This window comes from Hylobates moloch, unplaced genomic scaffold (genome assembly GCF_009828535.3).
Source record: "Hylobates moloch isolate HMO894 unplaced genomic scaffold, HMol_V3 SCAFFOLD_18, whole genome shotgun sequence".
NCBI lineage: Eukaryota > Metazoa > Chordata > Mammalia > Primates > Hylobatidae > Hylobates > Hylobates moloch.
Window position 1 is genome coordinate 10,774,611 of NW_026652293.1, and position 26,287 is coordinate 10,800,897.

A 26,287-nucleotide genomic window follows, 5' to 3' on the forward strand; every position below is an offset into this window, starting at 1 on the left:
AAGCGCCTCCGGTCCGGGCACGTGACGAGAGCGCCGCTTTGAGGCCGCGCGCCATCTTGGTTCAGCATCGGAGGTGGCGAAGTGCCAGGGTTTTACTCCGCAGGAGGGTCTCAGGGCCCAGAAGGAGGGTCTCAGGGCCCAGGAGTGCTGTCCACATTCTGCCCCTCCCTCTGAACTCGCCCCTTTTCCTAGTCTAACAGCCCGTTCCCTAAATTGGCCTTAGTCTCGGCCTTGTAATTGTTGTCAATAGTTTGTCACCTTTCACACTTGCTCTCTCCTGCCCGTTACTTGCTTTTCCTTTGATCGCACCCATTTTTTAAGTGGGGAAACTTGATATCCAGATACTACATCTGTAGTATGCTCTTCAGTGAATTGTGTCGCTTGCCTTCAGGCACCTGGCTGTTCTAACACTGTTACTACAAAATGAAGGGTTTGTCTATTACATATACATAGTATGAAAACAAGTCTCAAATGCCAAAATTCCTGACTGACAAATTTTAGCTAAGCCTCTCCATTTTCCTGAATTGCTCCCTTACCCTGCCCCCTGTGGCTATTAATGCATCTTTTCCATCTGCTTTGTGAAGTTTCATCACAGTGCCTACTCAATCCTTTACCAATACCCAGTAAGTACCACTAAAAGTGTGAACAATTTTTATATACATGCAATGTGTTCATGTGTGTGTATTTATAGATATATACACAGCATGTTCTATATCAGCAGCAAATGCTACAGTTGAGATCAGTGACACATACAACCTTCTCTCACTTATCTTCCACCCAATATATTCACCGTTTGGCATAATTTCCTTGCGTCTCTTTGAAAACAGGGAAATCTGAGTAATTCTGATCTGAGGGGTGGGTAAGTGAAGCTAAATTTGTGACCCTTGAACAACACGGCCTTCAACTGCACAGGGCCACTTACATGCAGATTTTCGTCCTTCCCCGCCACCCCTGAGACAGCAAGACTACCCCTCCTCTTCATACTCGTCAGCCTGCTCAACATGATGACCCACTTAATGAACAGTGAATGTATTTTCTCTTCTTTATGATTTTCTTAATAACATTTTCTTTTCTCGAGCTTATTTTAAGGTATATACTACATATACAAAATACACATTAATCAACTGTTTATGTTATCAATAAGGCTTCCAGTCAACAGTAGGCTATTAAGTTTTGGGGCAGTCAAAAGTTATAGTAAATTTTCAACTGTGTGAGGGTCTGTGTCCATAACTCTCGCAGTGTTCAAGGGTCAATTTATGTTGCTTGACAGAGCAAAATCACGCTATATAACCTGTAGTCCAGAAAGTTCTAATTCTTCTTCGGGTGGTCTGGGGTCCTCACCAAAAGGAAATCCCTGAGACACTTCACATCCTTTCACTAATAAATCATGCATCATGCCAGAAACGACAACTCAGCCAATGCAGAGGAAGGCTGAAGCCAAGATAACCACTGATAACACATTTTACCAAATGTTTGCCAATATTATGCTGAGAGAGAGCTGAGGCAGTATCTAGTACTGTATCTGTCACCATACCATGGAATTTGACACAAAAAACTCAGAGCTGAGTCAGAATACAATTATTAAGCCAAATTTATTTCACCCCCTTTTTAAAGGTACTCCTAAGCGGGGAACAATGCACCAAGACACTCCTGCTCCATGGCATCTTTAGTTCGGCAACCAGGCAGGGACTGTGCTTCTCTCCTCCTGCCTCAAAGAGGCAACTTTTCATTGTAGAGATCTGCAAAGTGCTCACTGTCCTTAGGTTTTTTGTCTGTTATCACTTAAATGCCCGAATTCTGTTTTTGACTGACCCAGGCTCACTCTGTGTGAACAGTTTTAATACCACCCTCAACGTGGGATAAGGTTAGCTGTTAGCAACAAAATTAAGCAGATGCTTTCTAAGAATATTCCTAGGGAAGATGGTTAAAAAAAAAAAAAAAGCGAATTTAGCAATTTGCCTCACAAGATTTTCCTCCACAAGATTTTCATTTTTAAAGAATACTGTCTTAATGCCCACCTCCTGGCAATATCCAGGTAATACCCAGCTCGCTGGTTAATTTTGGATGGTGGAGGGTGGGAGGATAGACAAGCAGCAAGGTTTTCTTCTTAGCAAAACAGAAAAACATTTGTGATTCTCTTCTCAGAGTACACCTGAACAACAGGAGCCATCTAAACAACAGGAGGACATAAGCATTTCTGCATGGACGGAAGACCAGGCTTCTGTAGGCACACAGGATGACAGCAGAAGCAGCACAGTACAGGGCAGAGCAAAGTCGCTAAGTGCTTATGGTTCAAGAGGCTGGTTTCAACATGCAATGCATTTTGTTAATGACGTTTTAGCCTAATAAATGCCTTTCTAACAGTTCAATGAAAGTATCACTATCCTTCCTGAAATAACTTTCTTGGTTTTACATTTTACTCAGAAATACATATTTAAAAGGTCATTTCATCAATCTTCTATACTTTTTCGGCTGATTAGAGTAAGGTATACCACAATCAATTTTTTACTTACCCTTTTACTATCTATGTACACTCTGCCTACTCCCTTTTACCACCATCTACCACAAGAAAAATGAGACTCATCTTTTAAAATTATGGTATAACAAAAAGACCTGGGTCAGAATCTTGGCTCTGCATTTACTGGTGTTATAGGTACAGTCACTAATTCCGTTTTCTCAACCATAAAATGGGAATAATATCACCTACTTTGCAAGACTGTGAGAAGTAGAGATACTATGTAAAGTTCCTAGTATAGTACCAAGGGTATAAAGTCATCATCACCACTATCAGCCTCATGCAAAAAAATACCTAAAATCCAAAACTGGCAAAAGAAAATGTATGCAATAAATATCACAAATTATTTTTTAAAAAAGATACACAAGTCAATCTGGTAAGATTCTGAAAACCCTGTCACCTGCTTTATTTCTGGAGAAGGGTAAAGGGAGAAGGGAAAATATTCACTTGAATTTGAGGGGCAGCTAAACTGGAAGCAACAATTTCAGGCCTCTAAGTTTCCTCTGATCCATAAGGGAATGCTGAAACTTCCTTGTTTGGAGATTCAAAGAGTTTAATTTTTCCCTACAGCAAGATCAACAATTTTCACTGGGATAAAAGAATAAAGAACAAACTCAATAGCACCAAATGGGGTTTTAACACAGAAAACAGGGCCACTCCTTTTAAATGCAAATTTTTACATTAAAATATGTTTATAAATCATAGTAGTTGTTTTCCCTCTTGATTCAACATTTCTCCCTCCCCTAACAGGAGCCCTAGAACCTGAAGAGCATGTACATTACTAACCAGATATACAATCCAGCCACCCTGTCCAAACTGGAATCTGATTACTAATGGACTAGACTCGAGGCTGCCCCCAAGGGATGGGAAGCAGTAACTATGCTCTCAGGGAGAATGGATACTGAGGATGCCACCAGTCAAAGAGCCGAATGCTGTGCACTGGGTCCAGGATGACTTGCACACCCTGTTCACTGCGCAGTTTCCGACCACCATGGACAGGGGAATCTTGGAACACCAGTCTCACTCGATGATGCCGCATGTCCGTGCTCACATTGATAGTAAACTGAAATGGAAAAGTAAATTCAGTAATCCAACTTACACAACCTTGGTTTCCAAGAGCTCACTCTGAAATGAAATAGTCCAGACTAGGCCGGGCGCGGTGGCTCACGCTTGTAATCCCAGCACTTTGGGAGGCCGAGGCGGGCAGATCACGAGGTCAGGAGTTCGAGACCACGGTGAAACCCCGTCTCTACTAAAAATACAAAAAATTAGCCGGGCGTGGTGGCGGGCGCCTGTAGTCCCAGCTACTCGGAGCGGCTGAGGAAGGAGAACTCCATCTCAAAAAAAAAAAAAAAAAAGAAATAGTCCAGACTACTTTATACTGGCTAGGCTTAAGATTAATCTCTAAATTATAACACGAATACCTTTTTTTTTTTTTTTTTTTTTTTTTGAGAAAGGACCTCGTTCTGTTGCCCAGGCTGTAGTGCAGTGATGTGATCTCGGCTCACTGCAACCTCCCCCTCCCGGGATCAAACGATTCTTGTGCCTCAGCCTCCCGAGTAGCTAGGAATATAGGCGTGCACCACCATAACCAGCTAATTTTTGTATTTTTAGTAGAGACAGGGTTTTGCCATGTTGGCCATGCTGGTCTCAAACTCCTGACATCAAGTGATCTGCCCACCTCGGCCTCCCAAAGTGCTGGGGTTACAGGCATGAGCCACCATGCCCAGCCAACCTTTAAAGATATAAAAAATTAAGGAGAATTTTATAAGGCCTTCTCAGCTCCACATGTTTAAACTATGCTAAAGAAAGCCTCCCTAATGAGCACTTTGGGAGGCCAAGGCAGGCAGATCGTCTGAGGTCAGGAGTTTGAGACCAGCCTGACCAAACCCCATTTCTACCAAAAATACAAAAATTAGCTGGGTGTGGTGGCAGGCACCTGTAATCCCAGCTACTTGGGAGGTGGAGGCAGGAGAATCGCTTGAAACCGGGAGACAGAGGTTGCAGTGAGCCGAGACTGCGTACCACGGCACCCCAGCCCGGACTACAGAGCGAGACTCCATCTCAAAAAAAAAAAACAAAAAACAAAACAAATCTGCATATATGACACAATCTCAATTATACAAAATTATTTGAGAGAGAGACAGTACATACATATTAACAGATACATTAAGAGAACAGTTCCCAAAAGATTAATTGCAGTTACAGGATACTGGAAGTCTAAGTCACCTTTACTTTGTCAGTATATTTATGTATTATTTAAAGTCATTTACCATTTTAAAAAAAGCTACTTTCATTGTGGAAGGGGAACCTCATGTATTTCTGAATGTAAGCCTAAGATACAGAGAAGACAAATTACATGAACTCTCCAGTTGCCAAGCCAATGAAAAATTTTTAAAACCTGGAAAAATATGCCAGAGGCACATACGTTGTTTACTAATTATTGGCCAAGCCTTGAACAGTGATAATATCACACAAAGGACAGAGCTGAGCTGGTCATCCTGTATTTTAATATCCCATTTGTAACCCCATATGCATGCCTCAAGGTCCTGACATACAGTGCCCATGTATATATCTCATCATTCTTCCTAATAGGATAATGTTTCTCAATCATTAGTGATCACTACACATGAAAATGCAAAAACATTCCCTTTCCTACAAAGAAGGAAAGAAGGTAAAATATTCTCAGATATAATTAATGTCTCCACAAATCTGTCTGTAGCTAATATACAGGACTGAGTTCAAACTTTTTTTTTTTTTTTTAAAAAAGATACCTTCCTTCATGATTAAATTTACGAATATCCTTCAAACCTCAGATATAGCAAAAGTCTATAAAAAAGCTGAATGCAGTGGCTCACACCTAAAATCTCAGCACTTGAGAGGCCGACGTGGAAGAACTGCTTGAGGCTAGGAGTCTGAGACAAGCCTTAGCAACGCTGTGAGACACCCACTGCAACAAAAAATAAAAATTAGCCAGGGGTGGTGGCACACACCTGTAGTCCTAACTACTTGGGAGGCTGAAGCAAGAGGATAGCTTAAGCCCAGGAGTTTTGAGGTTGCAGTGAGCGATGATTCCATCACTGCACTTCAGCCTGATAGAGTGAGACCATGTCTCTTAAAAAAAAAAAAAAAAAAAAAAAAAAACTGCGGTTCCCCCCTTTCAAAACAAAAAAAAAAAAAAAAAAAAAAAAAGGAGCTGAGAATGACATCCTGAGTCCCCACTTACCAGAGTAAAAATCATTCCCATGACAATCGGAATAAAGATGAAATTGAGGGTGGTGACCTGCAGTAGGCAGCAGTCCTGGTCTGGATTGGTATGAACATCTTCGTACTGAACGGGAGGCTGCAATCCTCCTGTACATTTGCTCTTTAACCTAGGGGACTGAAAAGAACTGAGAATTAATCCAATGGCTTAGAAGAAACATTATATGGCTCTAAGAGTCCACCAAAGAAAATCCTATGGCTCAACTAAAGCTAGTGAGATACACTTTTATCTTCTCTCTTTATACATATGTTTCTATACAGAGATCAAAGAAAACCTACCCTTTGAAAGAAGGGGAAATACATTTGGATGAGCAAATGTGGCAATGGGTTTATGCTTCCTTTAGATGGTATTCCTTGCCATCTGACAAGAAATGGAAACTTAATGGCCTCTACCAGAGGTTCTACAATGTTTGAAAGACTGCAAATTCCTTGTAACTTGTCAGACTCCAAAGAACATCTGCTGCACAAAAGGGATGGAAGCAGAAGTGGCCACCTAATTCTAGACACCATAAAACAAAGGAATCACAAGTCTCGGAACTAAAGGAAAATCTCGGCATTCACTTTCCTACAGTAATCCTAGTGTCTGCTTCTAGTCACATTTCACCACTGCTAAGACTGCCTCTCAATCCCTTCTCAGAAAGGTCTATGGTGGACTTTCTACCAATATCTAATGGATATCACAGACTGTGCAGATCTTATTAAACGCAAGATATCAAAACTAAAATTCTTCCCCAGAACCATGTTTTTGAAATAAATCAATAGGAAAATAAGGTTTACTTTAATTACAAACTTATCTGTAACCCACCTGCCATCACGTGAGGAATAACTAATAGTATTTGTGTCTCATCAGTGAGATACCAAGTAGAGGAGACAAGTGAAAACATTTCCCTCCCCACCCCATCCCCGCACCCCCCATCCCACCCCATTCCATGTGTTTTCACCTGTCTCCTCTACTTAGTAATGGGTTTATGGGTTTTATATGCATAGTGAGACAGAAACCCATAAACCTATTGCCGTATCTGCTCATAATTCCACATAAGAATATAGGGTGATCATAATTACACCTAATAATACAGGTGTCCTTTGAGTAATACTGTCACTGTTCAAGGCTTGGCCAGTAATCAGATTAGTAAACAACATATGTGCCTCTGGCATAATTTTTCCAGGTTTTAAAAAATTTTCACTGGCTTGGCAACTGCAGAGTTCATGTAATTTGTCTTCTCTGTCTCTTAGGCTTACATTCAGAAATACATGAGGCTCCACAATGAAAGCTTTTTTTAATGGTAAATAAGTTTAAATAATATATAAATATATTGACAAAGTAAAGGTGACTTAAGACTTCCACTATCCTGTAACTGCAATTAATCTTTTGGGAACTATTCTCTTAATATGTTCTCTTAACATTTATACTTCACTCTTAAATAATTCAGCATACACTTACATATAACCACATTATCATTATCACCCTTAGAAAATTAACAATTATTTCATATTATCCATAGCACATTCTGATTTCCTAAATTGCCCCAAAATATCTTTTATAGCTTTGTTCCCTTATCCAGGAATCCAGGATCCACTCAAGATTTACTCTTTGCAGTAGGTTATTACCCTTGTCTTTCAATACAGCAGAGTTCCTCTTACCTTTTGTTTTCATGGCATTTCGGGTTGAGTATCCCTTATCCGAAACGCTTGGGGCCAGAAGTGTTCCCAATATTTTCAGATTTTGGAATATTTGCATTATACCAGTTGAGCATCTGAAATCCACAAACCCAAAATCCAAAATGCTCCAATAGGCATTTCCTTTGAGCATCATGTTGACACTCAAAGTTTCAGATTATGAGGCATTTCAGATTTTGGATTTTTAGGCTATACACTGTTTGATTTTAGTAAGGCAATTTCATGCCTGGTGTTATGATTTGAATGTTTGTGTCTCCTCCAAAATTCATGTGGACACTTAATCTCCAACACAATAGTATTAAGAGGTAGGGCCTTTAGGAGGTGACCTACTGGGGAGACCCTCCCTCATGAATGGGATTAAGGCCTTTATAAGAGAGTCTTCACACCAGATTCAGCCCCTTTTGGCATTCCACCTTCCACCATGTGAGGACAGAGTGTTCCTCCCCTCTGATGGATGCAATCAGACACCATCTTGGAAGCAAAGGGACCAGGCCCTCACCAAACACCAAACCTGCAAGCACCTTGATCTTGGACTTCCCAGCCTCCGGAACTGTTAAGAAATAAAGTTCTGTTCTTTTTAAGTTACCCAGAATTTGTGGTACTGTTATAGCAGCACAAACAGACTAAGAAAGATACCTAGGGAAATCTCTTAGAACAAGGTATTATCTGAAAAACAAAGAGAAGACCACATACCTGTTTTTTGAACTTGAAGTTGAATTCCCACATTGGTTCCTGTCTGTTCCCAACAATCTTTCTGCACCAGAAAAGTAAGCACTATAAGAAAGTAAAAATAAAATAAACCGAGAAAAAGAAAAAGAAAAAAATCAAAATACACTACAACCAAAATAATCATCAAAAACCTTTCTGTTTGACAGCTCTAAAGCCAGCCACGGTCCCAATGCTGAGATTTTACTTTGGCACAGATAGACCCCCAAGTTGACACTGGTGCAACATAAAAACGGACAATCCCAGGGCTGTTCAATAAGGACAGGAGGGACCAAAATAAGTCAACCTCAGAGGCTACTGACATCAACTCCTATTGTTCTTATGTTCAAAGACAGAAACATGGTATCTAGAGACTGGGGCATCCTCTCTGATTCAGCAGGCTAATCCTCTACATTAAAATGTAAGGAAAGCCAGCAGCCACCAGGCAAGATGATACAAGGCCATAAGGTAGGCAGACAGGGCTGGCCCTATAATAGAAGCAAACTGCTCAGGACCTTCTGGGAGCAGACAGCCAGTAAGGAAACTACAGAGCTAGGCTGAATTCTGTCTAGAATAAGCCCCTCAGTGAAAGTCAGGCTACAGCTAGGGTTAAGCACAAGAAGTGAAGTACCTCCCAGGGGATAAGGGGTGGGTCGTCCGCCGTGCCAGCTGTCCTGCCCTTCAGACATGCCCTGTACGTCCTGCTGTTCCATCAAAATTAATGGGCTTGGCTTTAAGGGGAAAACACTTCTGCTGCCATCACAACGGCTCCAGTGTCCCACAAAGCTATGCTACTGAAAAGAGAGAGAGGGGGAATCAAATACGAAAAGCTGGAGTCCAGGAACATGGGACAACTTCCTTTAGGCATGCTGGCAACTCCCTGAATGCCACGCAGTCATGGGTATACAAGTGGCAAGGCCATGCATGGGCTACCTGCCACTGCAGGCCCCACACCCTCTTCAGAAGATCTCTAACAAGGCACAAAAGCAGCAGCCAGATGGCCTGGGCTTACTATCTGGATTAAGACCTTAGTTTTCATTCTACTTTGGCTTTTTACAGTCCACTTTAAAAAAATTAATAGACAATGATAAGAATATGAAGATAGGGGTATTTTAGAATTTAGGCAGTAGCACTTGCATTGTGCACTGGAGCCGCTAAGATGTGTCAAGCATGAGGAGTTTGCCCAATGCTGCTCTGCTCCCAGCAATTCACTCCTGGCATGGCTAACTTTGGGATGATCCCCATGCTCACCACAGTTAATATGATACTATCAAATGTTTTGGGGGTAATGGACACCGTAAATGTGAGAAGATACACTGTCCACTCATATTACAAGCAGAAGCAGCTGCTGGGTGAAATCCTACTCTCCCGGCATTCTACTACTTCTCTAAATCCACCAGTTAGCATGATATTAAATTGAGCTCAGCCAATGGCCCTGACCACCTCAGTTTACAAGGCTGGGGGGAGAACCTCGATAATCTTGAAATCAATAGTACCCTTTTAATTAATATGTATTAGGTAGAATATGATCACCCTAGAGCTAAACTAGGGGAGAAGAATCATTATATAATGTGCAATACCATAAAAACAAACTACAAGAGAATGGGAAATGCTATGGAACATCAGATTTGGGGTAGGAACAGAGTAACCTTGTTTGGCAAAGGTGATTTAGTAATTTCATCGGGTAGGAGAAAAAGAGAGAATGGACCAAAGGCTAGTAGACATATTTACAAATCAGAAGAATGACAGAAACTTGAATATAAATATATGAATATAAAATATCAGGGAAATCCTGAGATAAAAAGAGCCTAGAACACAGAAAGAACTTGAGAGAACTAAGGTTTATGAATCAGGGTACCTTATAGTCTATGAGATGACCTACCAGGGCCTGGCAATAGCCTGGCAAAGGGCACTTCCAAATGCTACAGAAGTCAAGTCTACACCAGAATCCTTAAGGAGGTCAACAATAAAGGGGAATCCCTGATGTCAAGGTTGCATTAGAAAGAGAAAAATAGTGAGATGTTCATGTCATACCTCTGTACCGTGATTTAAAGCCCCTCTTAAAAATTACAGCATACATCTACCATTTGAGTTATCTCTTCCTAACCCAAACCATCAAAACCATTATATCTAGAGTGGTCCAATGTACAACGTATGAAAATAAATTAAAATAAAAAGAATAAGGAAAACACTAAAAGCACCGGAAAGCTTTAAGGTAAGTATAAGATAAGCCAGCCAGCACAGCAGAAAGGTCTTGGAGAAGTGAAATCTCTGAGCCCTGAAAGTTTACATCAGTCCCCTAGCAGCCTGGGACCCACACCCCTCCCCATCAAGGAAGTTGGAGACAAGCCATGATAACAGGCCTACCATACAAGAGTCCATTAGTCAAACCCCAACACAAATTCTCACTTACTTTGGAATTCTTTAATGTGCTGGGGGTGCTTTCTGGAATGGCTGGATTCTTGGAGATTCGAGCAGCAAATGGCTCATACATATGGTACAGAGATCGGATCACACAAGCCCGGAGACAGCGCAGCTTCTCCATTGACTCTGGTCGCAGACGCAAAGGGAGGGAAGCATCCAGCGTGTAGTGCCTGAAACATGACACATTACTCCTACCAATATGTGACCTGTCTCTCCTGCTCTAGGTCAGTTTTCTAAGACTCCTGGTCTCTGTATGAACTTTACTGCACTATTCCACTGGCCAGTAGGTAGCTTGTCCCCAGCGCTACTTGACCTCTTGGTGACTTTTATGTTTTTGCCTTGTAATCCTGCCGTTCTCCATCCATTTTTAAAGTTGAAGTCCTCACTTTTTCACTGAACAAAAGAGCAAACTCTGAATTGGTATCAGTATATTACGCTTTAGCTGCTCAAAAAGAACCTATCCTGGAGGAACCTATATTGGAGAAGAGCCACCAAGTTCTCCAGTCAGATCTCAAAATGAGTTCTCTACTCCTTTCTACTTCAACATTCCTTCCCACCACAGCCTGACAGTTTACAATTGTCACTACACTTCCACACCTAGCATCAAAAACTAGCCCTTTTACTAATCACATAATTTACCTACTACTCACCACTACAACTATACATAAGGCTGCATAAATACAAAAACTGTGTAATACTTAAAGACAACTAGCAAATCTAAGCAACACCTAATCCAGCTGGAAAGATGAGCAGATAGGCATCTGTAGCTTTGAACATTCTAGCTAAAATAAGCCTCTGAAGAAAAGTCAAAGACTCTTCTCTCTGGGACTTGAAGCAAGACGTTTTGCTGAAAGTGGATACTGGAGTGGGGAAGGAGGCAAACACACGGAAGACAATTACCTGGATAATTAATAGTATCAAATTTACATTAGAGAGGGGCTCAAGGAGTCCAAAGCTGGGTCATGCCCAGACATGGAGTACAGAAAGTGAAAAGAGGTCACCATCCAGTGAGTACCTCCAAATCACAAACAGTAATGAAATCAGCTACACAGATAGAAGAGTGAGCTCTCTGTGGTCGCACCTTCGGTACAACCTGGTCCAAAAGGCAGCAGTGCAAGTGACAGTCCAGGCATTCTTACAAATCAGGGAAAAATTCACAATGTCCTCAGGACGGATATAGGAGGCCAGCAATAGCCAAATATCCATGGGATACTCTTCTCCTCCAGCCCCATCCAGTTCTTCTGAAACAGAAAAAAGAATAATCTTTGATCCTCTACACACATATCTAAAGATACTCGATCATTTCATTTCTCCCAAGGATTGCACAGTTAAGAAAATGGTTTTAAATACGTCCAAGGAAACCCCTCAAATTTATCATTTCCTGCTTATCCTAGCTGCTGGAAACTTTTACCTCCTGTTCCCCAAGTAAATAGGTTTTGTTCTTAAGGCCTTTGTTTAACAACTACTGGCAATCGTTGTTAAGTTTAACTTTTTTTTTTGAGACAGAGTCTCACTCTGTTGCCCAGGCTGGAATGCAGTGGTGCCCAGGCTAGATAGAATGCAGTGGTGCAATCTCAGCTCAGTACAACCTCCGCCTCCTGGGTTCAAGCGATTCTCATGCCTCAGCCACCAGAGTAGCTAGGACTACAGGCATGCTCCACCGCACCCAGCTAATTTTTGTATTTTTGGTAGGGATGGGGGTTTCACCACGTTGACCAGGCTGGTCTCAAACTCCTGGCCTCAAGTGATCCACCTGCCTCGGCCTCCCAAACTGCTGGGATTACTGGTGTGAGCCACTGCACCTGACCATCATTTTGAAGTTTCAAAAGTGCCTTTGCACACATTGTATCATTCAACTCTAATAATTCTTCAATGGAATAAGAAAAATATTACTGCGCCCATTTTACTAATAGGAAAACAAAACCTCGCCACTCAGTCAAGGGAAATAGAACCAAGATTTTCTGACTCCAAATTCCAGCTTTATGCTATTAAGCCCTGCTCATGGTTTCTCTTTAAGTCTCCACCCACTAAACATTTTCAGTCAGGAAAAAAAAAAAATTGACTTTAAGATGGTATACGGAGGCCGGGCGCAGTGGCTCACGCCTTTAATCCTAGCACTTTGGGAGGCCAAGGCAGGAGGATCACGAGGTCAAGAGATCGAGACCATCCTGGCCAACATGGTGAAAGTCCATCTCTACTAAAAATACAAAAATTAGCTGGGCGTGGTGGCACATGCCTGTAATCCAGCTACTTGGGAGGCTGAGGCAGGAGAATCGCTTGAACCAGGAGGTGGAGGTTGCAGTGAGCTGAGATGGCACACACGCCAGGCGCAGCTCACGCCTGTAATCCCAGCACTTTGGGAGGCCAAGGCAGGCGAATCACAAGGTCAGGAGATCGAGACCATCCTGGCTAACACGGTGAAACCCCATCTCTACTAAAAAATACAAAAAAATTAGCCAGGCGTGGTGGTGGCTGCCTGTAGTCCCAGCTACTTGGGAGGCTGAGGCAGGAGAATGGCATGAACCCAGGAGGCGGAGCTTGCAGTGAGCCGAGATCGCGCCACTGCACTCCAGCCTGGGCGACAGAGCGAGACTCCATCTCAAAAAAAAAAATTAGTTGGGCATGGTGGTGGGTGCCTGTAATCCCAGCTACTTGGGAGGCTGAGGCAGAGAACTGCTTAAACCCAGGAGAGGGAGGATGCAGTAAGCCAAGATCATGCCACTGCACTCCAGCCTGGGGGACAGAGTGAAACTCTATCTCAAAAAAAAAAAAAAAAGCGTCCCTATCTCTTCCTTCTTCAGAACTCATTAGCATTAATTCTCTTGACCTTGATGTCCACTATACTTCTCAGATTCAGGTAATACACATGCTTTGTAAAGATACCTGAATCTGAGCTAATCCTAACCCTAACTCTTATTTCAAACCTAGTCATAGAACTATCCTAAAATGACCAGCTTTCTTCCTTCCTGGGGAAAAAGCCCCTACGCCATCTCCCCAAGTTGCCCCCGCTTTTCTAGCTAACTGCTTCCTACAGCTCTATGATTAGACCAGGTTATCTGGTTAGGTTCTTCACAACAGAGACCCAATATGTCTAAAACATCAGCATCTTTTCTAATTCTTATCCTTCTTATAATCTCCAGTAATCATGCAAGACACAGTCTACCATATCTAGGCCCCACTTTCTCCCACATTACCTCTTCTCTCTTTGAAAGAGAAGGCAAACGACTATTAAAATTTCCTCTATTGTGGCTGAGTGCAGTGGCTCATGCCTGTAATCTCAACACTTTGGGAGGCCAAGGTGGGAGGATGGCTTGAGCCCAGGAGTTCGAGATCGGCTTGGGCAACACAGTCTCTACAAAAAACTTAAAAATTAGCCAGCCATGGTGGTGCATGCCTGTAGTCTCAGCTACTCAGGAGGCTGAGGTGCGAGGATCAATCAAGCCCAGGATGTCAAGGCTGCAGTGAGCCAGGACTGCATCACTGCAATCCAGCCGGGCAACAGAGTCCCTGTCTCAAAAAAACAAAACAAAAACCAAAAAAAACAAAAATTTCCTCTACTGAGACCCCTAAGGACTTTTACAAAGCAGAGTGCTATTACAAATTTTCTGTCTTTAGAGACAAAATTTAGTAAATAATGAAGAATTGTCAGTGTTTTATACATAATTATTAAGAGCTTTCAAAACAAAGGAAATCGAATCAGTAAATGAAAGCTTCATGGAGATAAGTCATGAAGGACATGAAGAATTTTGATAGGCATAGGTTAAGAGGAAAAGCATGTCAAGTGAGTAAGTGCTAACATGAAACCAAGGGACTCAGAAAAGCAAAACGTGAGAACAGTAAACAGAAAAGTCTAACAAGATTTTAGTAACATTGAGAATTACTGTTAAGTCTTTTAGATGTGATAATGGTATTTTAAAAAAGATAACTACTAAAATATTTACAGAGATCATGATGGTATATCTGGAAATTGTTTCAAAATAACCGTGTGTGTGTGTGTGTGTGTGTGTGTGTGTGTGTGTGTGTGTCTGTCTGTGATGGAGTGGGGGAGTAATGGTTGAAGTAAAAATGGCTGTGAGTTGACAGCATATAAAAACAAAATGGTAATTAAAAAAAGAAAGAGGAAAAAAAACTTTTTAATAGCCATGAGTTGATCATTGTTGAAGCAGGGTAATAGTTATATGGAGTTATAATCAGACTATTCTCTCTTCTTCTACATGTTTCATTAAAAAAAAAAGAAAAATACATTATATCTGCTGAAACAACAAAATAAAAAGAAATTAAAAAAAAAAAAAAAAGACCAGTCTGATGGAATGGAGAAACCTAATGGAGGTAAAGTAGAATAGGGAAGTAAAATATGAATTATGGTTAAGAGCCTGTAAGCCACAAATCATGTATTTGATAAGTGGCTCACACCTGTAAACCCAACACTTTGGGAGGCCAAGGTGGGTGGATCACTGGAGGTCTGGAGTTCGAGACCAGCCTGACCAATATGGAGAGATCCCATCTCTACTAAAAATTACAAAAAATCAGCTGTGCGTGGTGGCGCATGCCTGTAATCCCAGCTACTCGGGAGGCTGAGGTAGGAGAATCGCTTGAACCCGGGAGGCAGAGGTTGCGGTGAGCCAAAATCATGCCATTGCACTCCAGCCTGGTCAACAACAGCGAAACTCCATCTCAAAAAATAAAAAAATAATAAGAAGAAGATAATCCAATTTAAAAATGGGCAAATATCATTAGCCATCAGGGAAATGCAAATCAAAACCACAAGGAGATAGATACCAATCCACATCCACTATAATTTAAAAAGTCAGACAGTAACAAGTGTTGATAAGGATATAGAGAAACTGGAACTCTTATACACTGCTGGTGGAAACATAAAACGATGCAAGCACTTTGGAAAACAGTTTGGCAATTCCTCAAAAAGTTAAACATAGAGTTTCTGTATATCCAGCAATTTCACTCCTATCTAACCAAAACTGAAAAAACCTACGTCCACAGAAAAACTTGTCCATGAATGTTCAGGGCAGCATTATTCATAGCAGCCAAATAAAAAGGAATAAAAAAGAATGAGATACTTATACATGCATAGTATGGATGAACTTTGAAAACATTATGCTAAATGAAAGAAGCTACATGCAGAAGACTATATATTGTATGATTCCATTTACATGAAATGTCAGAATAGGTAAAGTTGTAGAGACAGAAAGCAGATTAGCGGTTTCCAAGGGCTGGAGGAGGGTTTGGAATGAGAAGGGATGCTAATAAGTATGGGGTTTCTTTTTAGAGTAATGAAAATATTCTAAACTTAGACCATGTTGATGGTTGCACAACTCTGAATATGCTAAAACCACCGAATTGTACACTTTAAAGGAATAAATTTTATCTCAATTTTTTGTTTTAAGTCTAAGCCATTCTGTGGAACGAGTCCAAAACAACAACAAGATAAATCCCTAATAGAATGGTGATAAGTAGCGATTTCAAGTGAAAAATTAAGGACAAAGAAGTATGAAGAATGTCAATACTGGTTGAATATCCCTTATCAGAAATGCTCAGGACCACTAGTGTTTCAGATTTTGGCTTTTCCCGCATTTTGGAATATCTTGACTGTACTTATTGGTCAAGCAGCCCTAATCAAAAATCAGAAATCCAAAGTGCTCCAATAAGCATTTCCTTTCAGCATCACGTCAGTGCTCCAAAAATTTCAAATTTTGGAGCTTTTCAGATTTGGAATGCTCAACCTGTATTAATTTTGGGATCCATGCCGGGCGCGGTGGCTCACGCCTGTAATCCCAGCACTTTGGGAGGCCGAGGCAGGTGGATCACGAGGTCAGGAGATCGAGACCACGGTGAAACCCCGTCTCTGCTAAAAATACAAAAAATTAGCCGGGCGCGGTGGCGGGCGCCTGTAGTCCCAGCTACTCCGGAGGCTGAGGCAGGAGAATGGCGTGACCCCGGGAGGCGGAGCTTGCAGTGAGCCAAGATTGCGCCACTGCACTCCAGCTTGGGCGACAGAGCGAGACTCCGTCTCAAAAAAAAAAAAAAAAAAAAAAAAAAAAAAAAAAATTTTTGGGATCCTGAAAAAGAGGGATATGACTACCAATAACTAGAATAATTCCAAAGCAATCATACCATTAATTTCATTAACTTATTATTTCAATATACTTTAACAAATAAAAATATCTATTATCTGATTCTCAGGTACAGGTGAAAGTGCTGGTAAATCTCAGACCAAAAATACATATTTACTTTTTTTTTTTTTTTGAGACAGAGTCTTGCTCTGTCACCAGGCTGGAGATGTAGTGGCGCAATGCAATCTCGGCTCACTGCAGCCTTCACCTCCCAGGTTCAAGCAATTCTCCTGCCTCAGCCTCCCAGGTAGCTGGGACTACAGGTGCACACCACCACACCCAGCTAATTTTTGTATTTTTAGTAGAGACAGGGTTTCACCATATTGGCCAGGCTGGTCTCGAACTCCTAACCTTGTGATCTGCCCACCTCAGCCTCCCAAAGTGTTGGGATTACAAGCATGAGCCACCACTCCTGGCCTCACCATTATTTATCAGCTTTCACCTAAACGTTGCTGATCATCAGAACCACTTTAGCTCTAAAAATTCTGGGCTAAGCATGGTAGCTTACGCCTATAATCTCAGCACTTTGGGAGGCCAAGGTGGGTGGACTGCTTGAGCCCAGGAGCTCAAAACCAGCCTAGGCAACATAGTGAGACCCCTGTCTCTACAAAAAATAGAAAAAATTAGCAGGCATGATGACATAGCACCTGTAGTCCCAGCTACTCAAAAGGCTAAGATGGGGGGGATCGCTTAAGCCTGGGAAGTCAAGGCTGCAGTGTGCCATGATCTTGCCACTACACTCCAGCCTAGGCAAGAGACCAAAACCATGTCTCAAAAAAAAAAAAAAAAAAAAAAAATTCTGAGTTCCACCCCAAGAGATTCTGACTCATTAAGTCTGGAGGAAAACCCAGAATCTGAATGATGGTTTGGCACTTTATTTGTCATCAGTTTATTATTCTTTGTTTCATTTGTGTACATTTCATTGCCATTAGGATATAAAAAAAATCACCTACTTTTGTATTTCCCACAGTACTTATTAGACATAAAGCAGACATTACTAACTGTAGAGCACTTAAAAGCCCATGATAATGTCTATGTTTGTGTGTAACAAAACTAGTAACATACAATCCACATATTTCGGAAAACATTTTTTTGTTACATCTCTGCTTCCTTACACATTCAGAAATCCAGAAGTGCAAAGGCCTTTTATTTTCACATTGTCATATGGGTTTTTACCTGATAATAACATGTTCTCAGTGAAGGGCTACTATAGTCCAGTTCACAGCTCCAGAACTCTACTAACACGTACTAATCTCTTTCCCTCTCGAATTCAGACAAAAGCAAAAAGAAAAAAGAAAGCCCAGGTGTATTAAATCCTGTCCCACTACCAAGGTTCTTATGGAGAGCCAAGTTTTCTTTAAACTCTCCTGGTATCACTTCTTATTATCTCCTCCTGTGCTACTAGGAAAGTAACATCTTTTGTCACCACAGGCAGGTCTAATAAACCAAAAGAGAGCAAGCTCCATACCTTTGTGTCTCTTGCTTTTCTTTTTTCTGGAGACAGTTCTCTCATGAATGCTTTCCTCCTGAGCATCCATCTCATCACTGCTGTCGATGATGTCACAGGGCTCACCAGCCCCAGAAAGAGCTTCCTCTGCAGGAACCTGAGAGGCTTCCAAGCCACAAAGAGATTTTACTAGAAGAAAATAAGAGGAGAATGAGATGGCACACAGCTCCCCCCAGAAATACAAACAACTTAGCCAAGGTATCAGCATCCATTCAGGAAAGGGGGGAAAAAACATCGTTGAGAGAGAAAGGTAAGAATCTGTCACCAAAAAAAAATTTAGTATTTTAAATACAAAAAAAAAAAAAAAAAAGGAAAGCAATGGGCAAACTGACTCCAAAGTTGCAGAAACTCCTTTTTTCAGCCCTGAAGAAAAAAGGCGTGCACAATTTTTCCACTATAAACCCTGCAGGATAAAAGCTGACTTGTATTCTCACAAGGTCTACAGAGAAATGTCTGAGACAAATTGAATCCAATTTAACCCTGGTCCTGAGTTGGAGGGAGTAGGTGTCATAAAACACAAGTCTCAGACCCATGAGTAAACAGACTGAAAGCAAGAGAAACACAGGAAAAAGAAAAGAACACTCCAAGGTTATTAAACAAGGAAGCAAACTGCAAAGTAAAACATGTGAACTACAGCAAAGAGATTAATAACCAAGAAGAATGCAGTGGAAACTAAAGAGTATGCAAACATGTTTTTAAATGCAAAGAAAGAAAGAAAATATTTCTGCTACAGAAACTGCTACTCTTGATTAATCCTCCTCCACCCCCAATACGTAAGTTAACACTGACAAAAGCAAACACGGTTACAGGAAGACGACTAAAGGACTGCAAGAAAAACAGAAAATAAAATGCCTAGTTCTGTCTTCGCGGCATGAGTCTTTAAAGGCTCGCGCAAAGCTTACCTTCCTGCTGAACAGCGTTAGCTACGGCTTTCTTGACTCGTCCAGACCTCACGACCGCCGGATCCGAGTTGGCGTAATCCGCCACGGTCACTGCAACACACCACCAACCCTCAAGGAAGAGGCCTTCTCTCGTCAGCGTCTTCCCCGCCAAGACCTCCTCCTCGCTGCAGGCCCCCGGACCGAGCCGCCCTCCAGCCGCGGGCAGGCGAGCGCTCACCTCGGCACGGTCCAGCCCCCTCCCAGCCGCCAGCCCCAAAATGTTTCAGGGCCCCTGTCCCCCTCGCCCACCTCGGCCGGAGCAGGCGTCGTGGGCCCGGAACTTGAGTCGCTTTCCTCTCTTGGGCATGGCGACCGTATCGGGGCGAGGCCTGCCTAGCGGGCCGGGCCCCCGGGCCATGTCTCCGGCCGGAGAGCCGGCCCCGGGAGCCGCAGGCCAACTCCGCCCGGCTCCGCGGCCATCCCACACCGGAGGCCGCTAACTCTCGCGATAACATAGGTCGGGGTTCCGAGTTGCGTTGACGGACGACGCCCCTCTACGCCAACCAATCATCGCGAGGTGCAAGGATACGTCATCATCCGGTACCCGCGAATCAAGCTGGGTCCGGGTTTCAGGTGGAGAGAGAGCTGTTGTACTGGGTGGTGTCGGATATCGCCATACCTGGTGTGAGATGAATGGTGTCTCAGACCCGGAGCCCACACCTGTGTTGATTAGAATTGAGAGTTTACATCCTGGTCTCCGGGATTCTTCTTAGTAACTCCTCTGTCCACACTCCAGGTCCACGTCAGCACCAAAATGCATATACGCTGTCATCTCCGTGCTCTCTCTGGGACCACAGAGATTGAGCACCTGCTAATGTAACATAGGTCTGTAAGAGTCTTCACTCTATTTTACGAAAGCTATAAATAAATTTCTGAATTCTCAAAATAGGAGGAGTTCTTAAAAGTTTCCAATCGGCCGGGCGCGGTGGCTCACACCTGTAATCCCAGTACTTTGGGAGGCCGAGGCGGGCGGATCACGAGGTCAGGAGAACGAGACCATCGTGGCTAACACAGTGAAACCCTGTCTCTACTAAAAATACAAAATATTAGCCGGGCGTGGTGGCGGGCGCCTGTAGTCCCAGCTACTGGGGAGGCTGAGGCGGAAGAATGGCATGAATCCGGGAGGCGGAGTTTGCAGTGAGCTGAGCTCGGGTCACTGCACTCCAGCCTGGGCAACAGAGCAAGACTCCGTCTCAAAAAAAAAAAAGTTTCAATCTATCACCATATAAGGTTAGCCGAGAGAAAGGACGAGAGAGAGACCCAAGGTCAGCCGAGAAAGTTTATTAACCTGACGGCTGCTCCACCACAGACAGATGAGGCACCCCTGAGCTTACAAAATGAGGGGTTTATATGGGGGAGAGAGACCCTGGGGTTGTTTGCTGGTTAATTTTGCCACATATTATCTTGTGACGTTTATTACAGGAGGGTGTAGGTAAAGTTTGTTTATGCTTCCCATCACCTCCCCATGTGCGGTCCAGATGATTTGTAATTGGGGTTTGTTTATTGCAGCAAGGTCTGATAAGTGAAGTCTGCTGGCTTCATAAGGACTTAGAAGTGTAAAGAGGCCTGGGGGAAGGAGAAGAGTTGCAGAGCATTAGGGGGAGGGGTGGGCAGCACGGAGAGGTTTGGGGGGAAGTATCGGCAGTACCAAGAAGCTTTTGGGGGCAGTTTGTTCCTAACACACCATCCCTCCAAAAAACTACTAGAAGCATCCATGAAAAACTATCGCAGAGGCAGGAAGGTCACTTGAGTCCGGGAGGTCGAGGCTGCAGTGGGCCATGATTGCGTCACTGCACTCCAGCCTGGGCGACAAAGCGAGACCCTGCCTCAAAAAAAAAAAAGGAGAAAAAGAAAAAATAACATCTTTCCTTTGTATTGAGACAGAAGCGAGTCACTAAGTGAAGGTTACAGAACTGTAAGGGAGCAGGACGCTGGACTAGTATTGTCAGGCCTCTGAGCCCAAGCCAAGCCATCGCATCCCCGGTGACTTGCACGTATAGGCCCAGATGGCCTGAAGTAACTGAAGAATCACAAAAGAAGTGACAATGCCCCGCCCCGCCTTAACTGATGACATTCCACCACAAAAGAAGTGAAAATGGCCGGTCCTTGCCTTAAGTGATGACATTACCTTGTGAAAGTCCTTTTCCTGGCTCATCCTGGCTCAAAAATCTCCCCCACTTAGCACCTTGCGACCCCCACTCCTGCCCGCCAGAGAACAAATCCCCTTTAATTGTAATTTTCCTTTATCTACCCAAATCCTATAAACGGCCCCACCCTTATCTCCTTTCACTGACTCTCTTTTCGGACTCAGCCTGCCTGCACCCAGGTGATTAAAAGCTTTATTGCTCACACAAAGCCTGTTTGGTGGTCTCTTCACACAGACGCGCATGAAAAGTATCACCACGACGAATAAGAAGTTATTTGGTTTCATAAGTTATTCTCCTTTATCCTTCCAACTTCCTTGCAGCTCCTAAAACGTGATAATCCCTGCCTTGGGAAACTTAGGACCCAGGCATCCAATCCGCTGGATCTACCGGAGAGTATCTTATTTTCAGTCTAACGAGCTAGCACAAAGTTCGTTAGGAGAAAAACCTCAGGCCTTTTACTAACATTATGTAACAGACTACCACCAGGGATCTTGCTAATAGGCTTGAATCAATTAGGGATTAAAATTGAAGCTGAAAAGAATTGATTACAATTATGAAATATTCAAATTTAATTTATCTAATGTTACAACATGAAACAAATGTCTAATAAACTTAACAAAAGAAAATTCTTTCAAATAAGGTTTCTATTTATATGTAATTCATGTTTGTAGTCCAGTTCAAAATGCAGGTGGTAAGTGCTGAGGCTTCTCATTTCACAACGTTATCAATAAAAAATTCATGGCCGGGTATGGTGGCTCACGCTTGTAATCCCAGCACCTAGGGAGGTGGAGGTGGGAGGATACTTGAGCTCAGGAGTTTGAGACCTGCCTGGGCAACAAGACCCCATTCTCCACAAAAAGGAAAAAAAAAAAAAAGACCAAAAAAAGTGTAATAAAAAATTCACAAGGTTCACGTAGATATAGATTTCTACTCATGTGGCACCCTGTTGAAAACACTCAGGCATTCAGATTCTGGAGGGACTCGAAGTTACAAGAAACATAAACCCTATTACAATGTCACTATAAAAAACTTGGGTTTTAACAAGAATGTTCTCTCATTTTTCAGCAGTATAATTACTATTTTAATGCATTGGATGAAAGAAATGCTAGTTCCCAAAACTGTTTATTTCAGCTTTCAAAATTTCTAGACTGAGAAGATTTTAAGCAAATCCTCTGAGACTCTTAAGTCTTTGGGCCAATATAGTGGAACAAATGATCCTACTCTTTCATTCCACCTTTTATTAAAAAGCAACAACTTTTAATTAATAGCACTGTTAATCTCCAGACCAGAAGATACAGGTTCTTGCTAGGAAGACAAGTAAAAGTTACTAAAATTGTTATTATGTTTAAATGCAAGTGGCTTAAGCTAGCTATTAGGAAGAAAGTGGAAGGAAAATGTTGTTTTCAAATATTTTCCTCAGAAAAGTGGGAAATTTAAGGACAACATATAAATATATACAGCATTCGAATGCTATATTTCTAGATTATGTCCACCAAACTTTTTTGGTATTAAACTGTCCTTTAGGGCCGGGCGCGGTGGCTCATGCCTGTAATCCCAGCACTTTGGGAGGCCGAGGCGGGCGGATCACGAGGTCAGGAGATCGAGACCATCCTGGCTAACACGGTGAAACCCCGTCTCTACTAAAAATACAAAAAATTAGCCGGGCGTGGTGGCGGGCGCCTGTAGTCCCAGTTACTCGGGAGGCTGAGGCAGGAGAATGGCGTGAACCTGGGAGGCGGAGCTTGCAGTGAGCCGAGATCGCGCCACTGCACTCTGGCCTGGGCGAAAGAGCAAGACTCCGTCTCAAAATAAATAAATAAATAAAAATAAATAAAAAATAAACTGTCCTTTAGACCCGGCACGGTGGCACACACCTGTACTCCCAGCACTTTGGGAGGCCGAGGCGGGTGCATTACAAGGGCAGGAGTTCGAGATCAGCCTGGCCAACATGGTGAAATCCCGTCTCTACTAAAAAACAAACAAACAAAAACAAAAATTAGCCAGGCATGGTGGCAGGCGACTAGTCCCAACTACTTGGGAGGCTGAGGCAGGAGAATAGCTTGAACCCAGGAGGCGAAGGTTGCAGTGAGCTGAGATCGCACCACTGCACTCCAGCCTGGGTGACAGAGCAAGACTCCATCTCAAAAAAAAAAAAAAAAAAAAAACAAATTGTTATTTATTTTGCACTAATAGTAAATGATCACAGGAGGTGTTTGCTTTTTAAGGTTCCTTTATCTTGAAAACTTAAAGATCGCAAATCTATGTTGGTTGTCATAATTTTCTTTTAAATTTTAATAGCCTGTGAAACCCTAAAGCCTGGGAATCATTGCTTTGGAGGTATTGGAAAAGTATCCCTTCAGTTTGAATAAATACATGACAGTGGGATTTCCTACTGAAGGCAGTTAAGTATAAAAAAGCAATATTTTGAAAGTAGTCAAGAGTGCAGCTTGTGAAGTCAGACTTGATTGCATTCAAAACTTCCCTCTGCCATTTATTATCTATGTGACCTTGGAAAAGTTACTTAACCTCTTTGAACCTCAGTTTCCTGACTGTAAATTTCAGATAATAAAAACACCTGCTTCACTGGGTTGTTGAAATAATTAATTGAATTAATCCACAAAAAGCATTAAAAATAGCACATAGTAAGCCTCTCAGCTGTTATTATAGTGGTGAAAAAGTTGTGGTAGTTGTTATTTGAAAACACCTTAGGTGACTGATTCCTTTTTGCTTCTACTGCATGAGGACAGAATACATACAGTCAGAAGGAAGGCAACCCTTCCAGTTTATTAAAATGCTAAGACTAGTTAGTACCTAACATACAAGTGGCAGGGTTAGAATTCAGACTATCTCCAAAGTTCATATATAAAAACAACACTGTTCACTTTGGGAGGCCGAGGCAGGTGGATGACTTGAGGTCAGTAGTTCGAGACTACCCTGGCCAACATAGTAAAACCCCATCTCTACTAAAAATACGAAAAAAAAAAAAAATTAGTCAGGCATGCTGGCACGTGTCTGTAGTCCCAGCCACTTGGGAGGCTGAGGCAGGAAAAAACACTGTCTTGTGCAGGTGCAGTGGCTCCCAGCACTTTGGGTGGTAGAGATGGGAGGATCACTTGATGCCAAGAGTTCGATACCAGCCTTGTCACCATAGTGAGACACCATCTCTGTTAAATAAATAAAAATAAGAAATAAAAATAAAAACCACTGTCTTATACTGCCTCTAAGATTAAAAGAGTCATACTGAACTTTTGCCTTTGATTAATATTAGTAGTCTAAGTGTAAGTTCCTCTGAGCTGGCCTCACCATGGTCAAGCCATTGTGACATTCCCCCACCCTTGTGATAATGTACTTTGTGATATTCCCTATCCTTGTGAATGTGCTTTGTAACATTCCTCCCAGCCCTTGTGACAATGCGTCCTCTCTGCCCTTGTGAATGTACTTTGTAACATCCTCCTTGCCCTTGAGAATGTACTTTGTAACATCCTCCCGCCCTTGAGAATGTACTTTGTAACATCCATCCTCTGCCCACAAAAATTGCTCCTAACTCCACGGCCAATCCCAAACCTATAAGAACCAATGATAATCCCACCACACTTTGCTGACTCCTTTCCCGGACTCAGCCCACTTGCACCCAAGTGAATAAACAGCCTTGTTGCTCACACTAAGCCTGCTCAGGTGGTCTCTTATACAGATGCGTGTAACAGTAAGTACATGTGGAGTCAAACTAAGATAGAGAAAACCTGTAACAGAAAACAAACTGAAAGTGTACTTAAACAATGAATTTCTATGATGTGCTAAAGCTGTGGAAAAGGTCTGAGAAGAATCTGATTCATAAGAAGAATGCAGTGAGCCAAGATCGCGCCACTGCACTCCAGCCTGGTGACAGAGTGAGACTCCATCTCAAAAAAAAAAAAAAAAGCTGTGGCACTAGAAAAAGTGCATTTATTGCATTTATTTATTTATTTATTTTTATTTTTTTATTTTTTTTATTTTTTTTGAGACGGAGTCTCGCTCTTTCACCCAGGCTGGAGTGCAGTGGCGCGATCTCGGCTCACTGCAAGCTCTCCACCTCCCGGGTTCACACCATTCTCCTGCCTCAGCCTCTCCGAGTAGCTGGGACTACAGGCGCCCGCCACCACGCCCGGCTAATTTTTTTGTATTTTTAGTAGAGACGGGGTTTCACCGTGGTCTCGATCTCCTGACCTCGTGATCCGCCCGCCTCGGCCTCCCAAAGTGCTGGGATTACAAGCGTGAGCCACCGCGCCCGGCCTGCATTTATTAAATCTAGGGAAAATTGCTTGTGACTAACTTTACCTGCCTTATTTAAAATATAGTATATTGATGCCGTGCGCGGTGGATCACGCATCTAATCCCGGCAGTAAGGGAGGCCGAGGCTGCCAGATCACCTGAGGTCAGGAGTTCAAGACCGGCCTGGCCATCATGGTGAAACCCCATCTCTACTAAAAATACAAAAATCAGCCCAGCATTGTAGCGGGCGTCTGTAGTCCCAGCCACTCGGGAGGCTGAGGCATGAGAATCACTTGAGCCCAGGAGATTGCACCACTGCACTCCAGCCTGGGTGACAGACTGAGACTCTGTCTCAAAAGCAAAAAATAAAATACAATATAGTATATGGCCAGGTGTGGTGGCTTACCCCTGTAATCCCAATACTTTGGGAGGCCGAGGCAGGAGGATTGCTTGAGGCCAGGAGTTTGAGACCAGCCTGGTCAACATAGTGAGACCCCATCTCTATTTTATAAAATAAATTTTAAAAATAAAATATAGTATATGATAAAAATAGTTCAATTCACATAGTTCTCAGTGGTTTTCAGTTAAAAATAATAGTAACAAATAAAGTAGCCTAGCGATGGGAAGCTCAGGCTCTAGAGGCAGATGTTCTCAGTTTGAATCACTGTTCTTCTCTTAATAGCTACATGACCTTGAGCAGATTACTTAATCTCACAAAAATTCAGTTTCCT

General features: G+C 42.5%; 1 protein-coding gene and 1 long non-coding RNA gene across 6 annotated transcripts; one reads left to right on the plus strand and one right to left on the minus strand.

Moving 5' to 3' along the window:
• The first annotated feature begins 53 nt into the window (after window positions 1-53).
• Window positions 54-2,178, plus strand: LOC131381890 (uncharacterized). Its single transcript, XR_009210922.1, has 2 exons — window positions 54-623; window positions 2,146-2,178. It is a non-coding gene; the product is annotated as an uncharacterized LOC131381890 (long non-coding RNA).
• Window positions 1,574-19,610, minus strand: TMEM183A (transmembrane protein 183A). Of its 5 annotated transcripts, none has more exons than XM_032136568.2 (8): window positions 19,411-19,610; window positions 19,123-19,212; window positions 18,182-18,349; window positions 11,667-11,823; window positions 10,575-10,755; window positions 8,150-8,230; window positions 5,742-5,897; window positions 1,574-3,578 (listed from the first exon to the last, which is right to left on the minus strand). In XM_032136568.2, the coding sequence occupies exons 1-8, from the start codon at window positions 19,517-19,519 to the stop codon at window positions 3,393-3,395; spliced, it is 1,128 nt and encodes a 375-aa protein (XP_031992459.1). In that variant the 5' UTR covers window positions 19,520-19,610; the 3' UTR covers window positions 1,574-3,392. The 5 variants fall into 5 exon arrangements, with proteins under 5 accessions (XP_031992459.1, XP_031992458.1, XP_031992461.1 ...); XM_032136567.2 differs by having other exon boundaries at window positions 11,667-11,826; XM_032136570.2 differs by having other exon boundaries at window positions 3,484-3,578; window positions 5,742-5,889; window positions 19,411-19,594.
• Between the last annotated feature and the right edge of the window lie 6,677 nt (window positions 19,611-26,287).

What these genes read in the sequence shown, in the direction of transcription:
- TMEM183A (XM_032136567.2), bottom strand. Translation starts at nt 19,519, where the DNA reads ATGGCCCGGGGGCCCGGCCCGCTAGGCAGGCCTCGCCCCGATACGGTC. An exon ending in CGACGCCTGCTCCGGCCGAG is followed by an intron (nt 19,213 to 19,410) that starts GTGGGCGAGGGG and finishes GGTGTGTTGCAG; the next exon opens with TGACCGTGGCGGATTACGCC. An exon ending in GCACATTAAAGAATTCCAAA is followed by an intron (nt 8,231 to 10,574) that starts GTAAGTGAGAAT and finishes ACTTTCTTATAG; the next exon opens with TGCTTACTTTTCTGGTGCAG.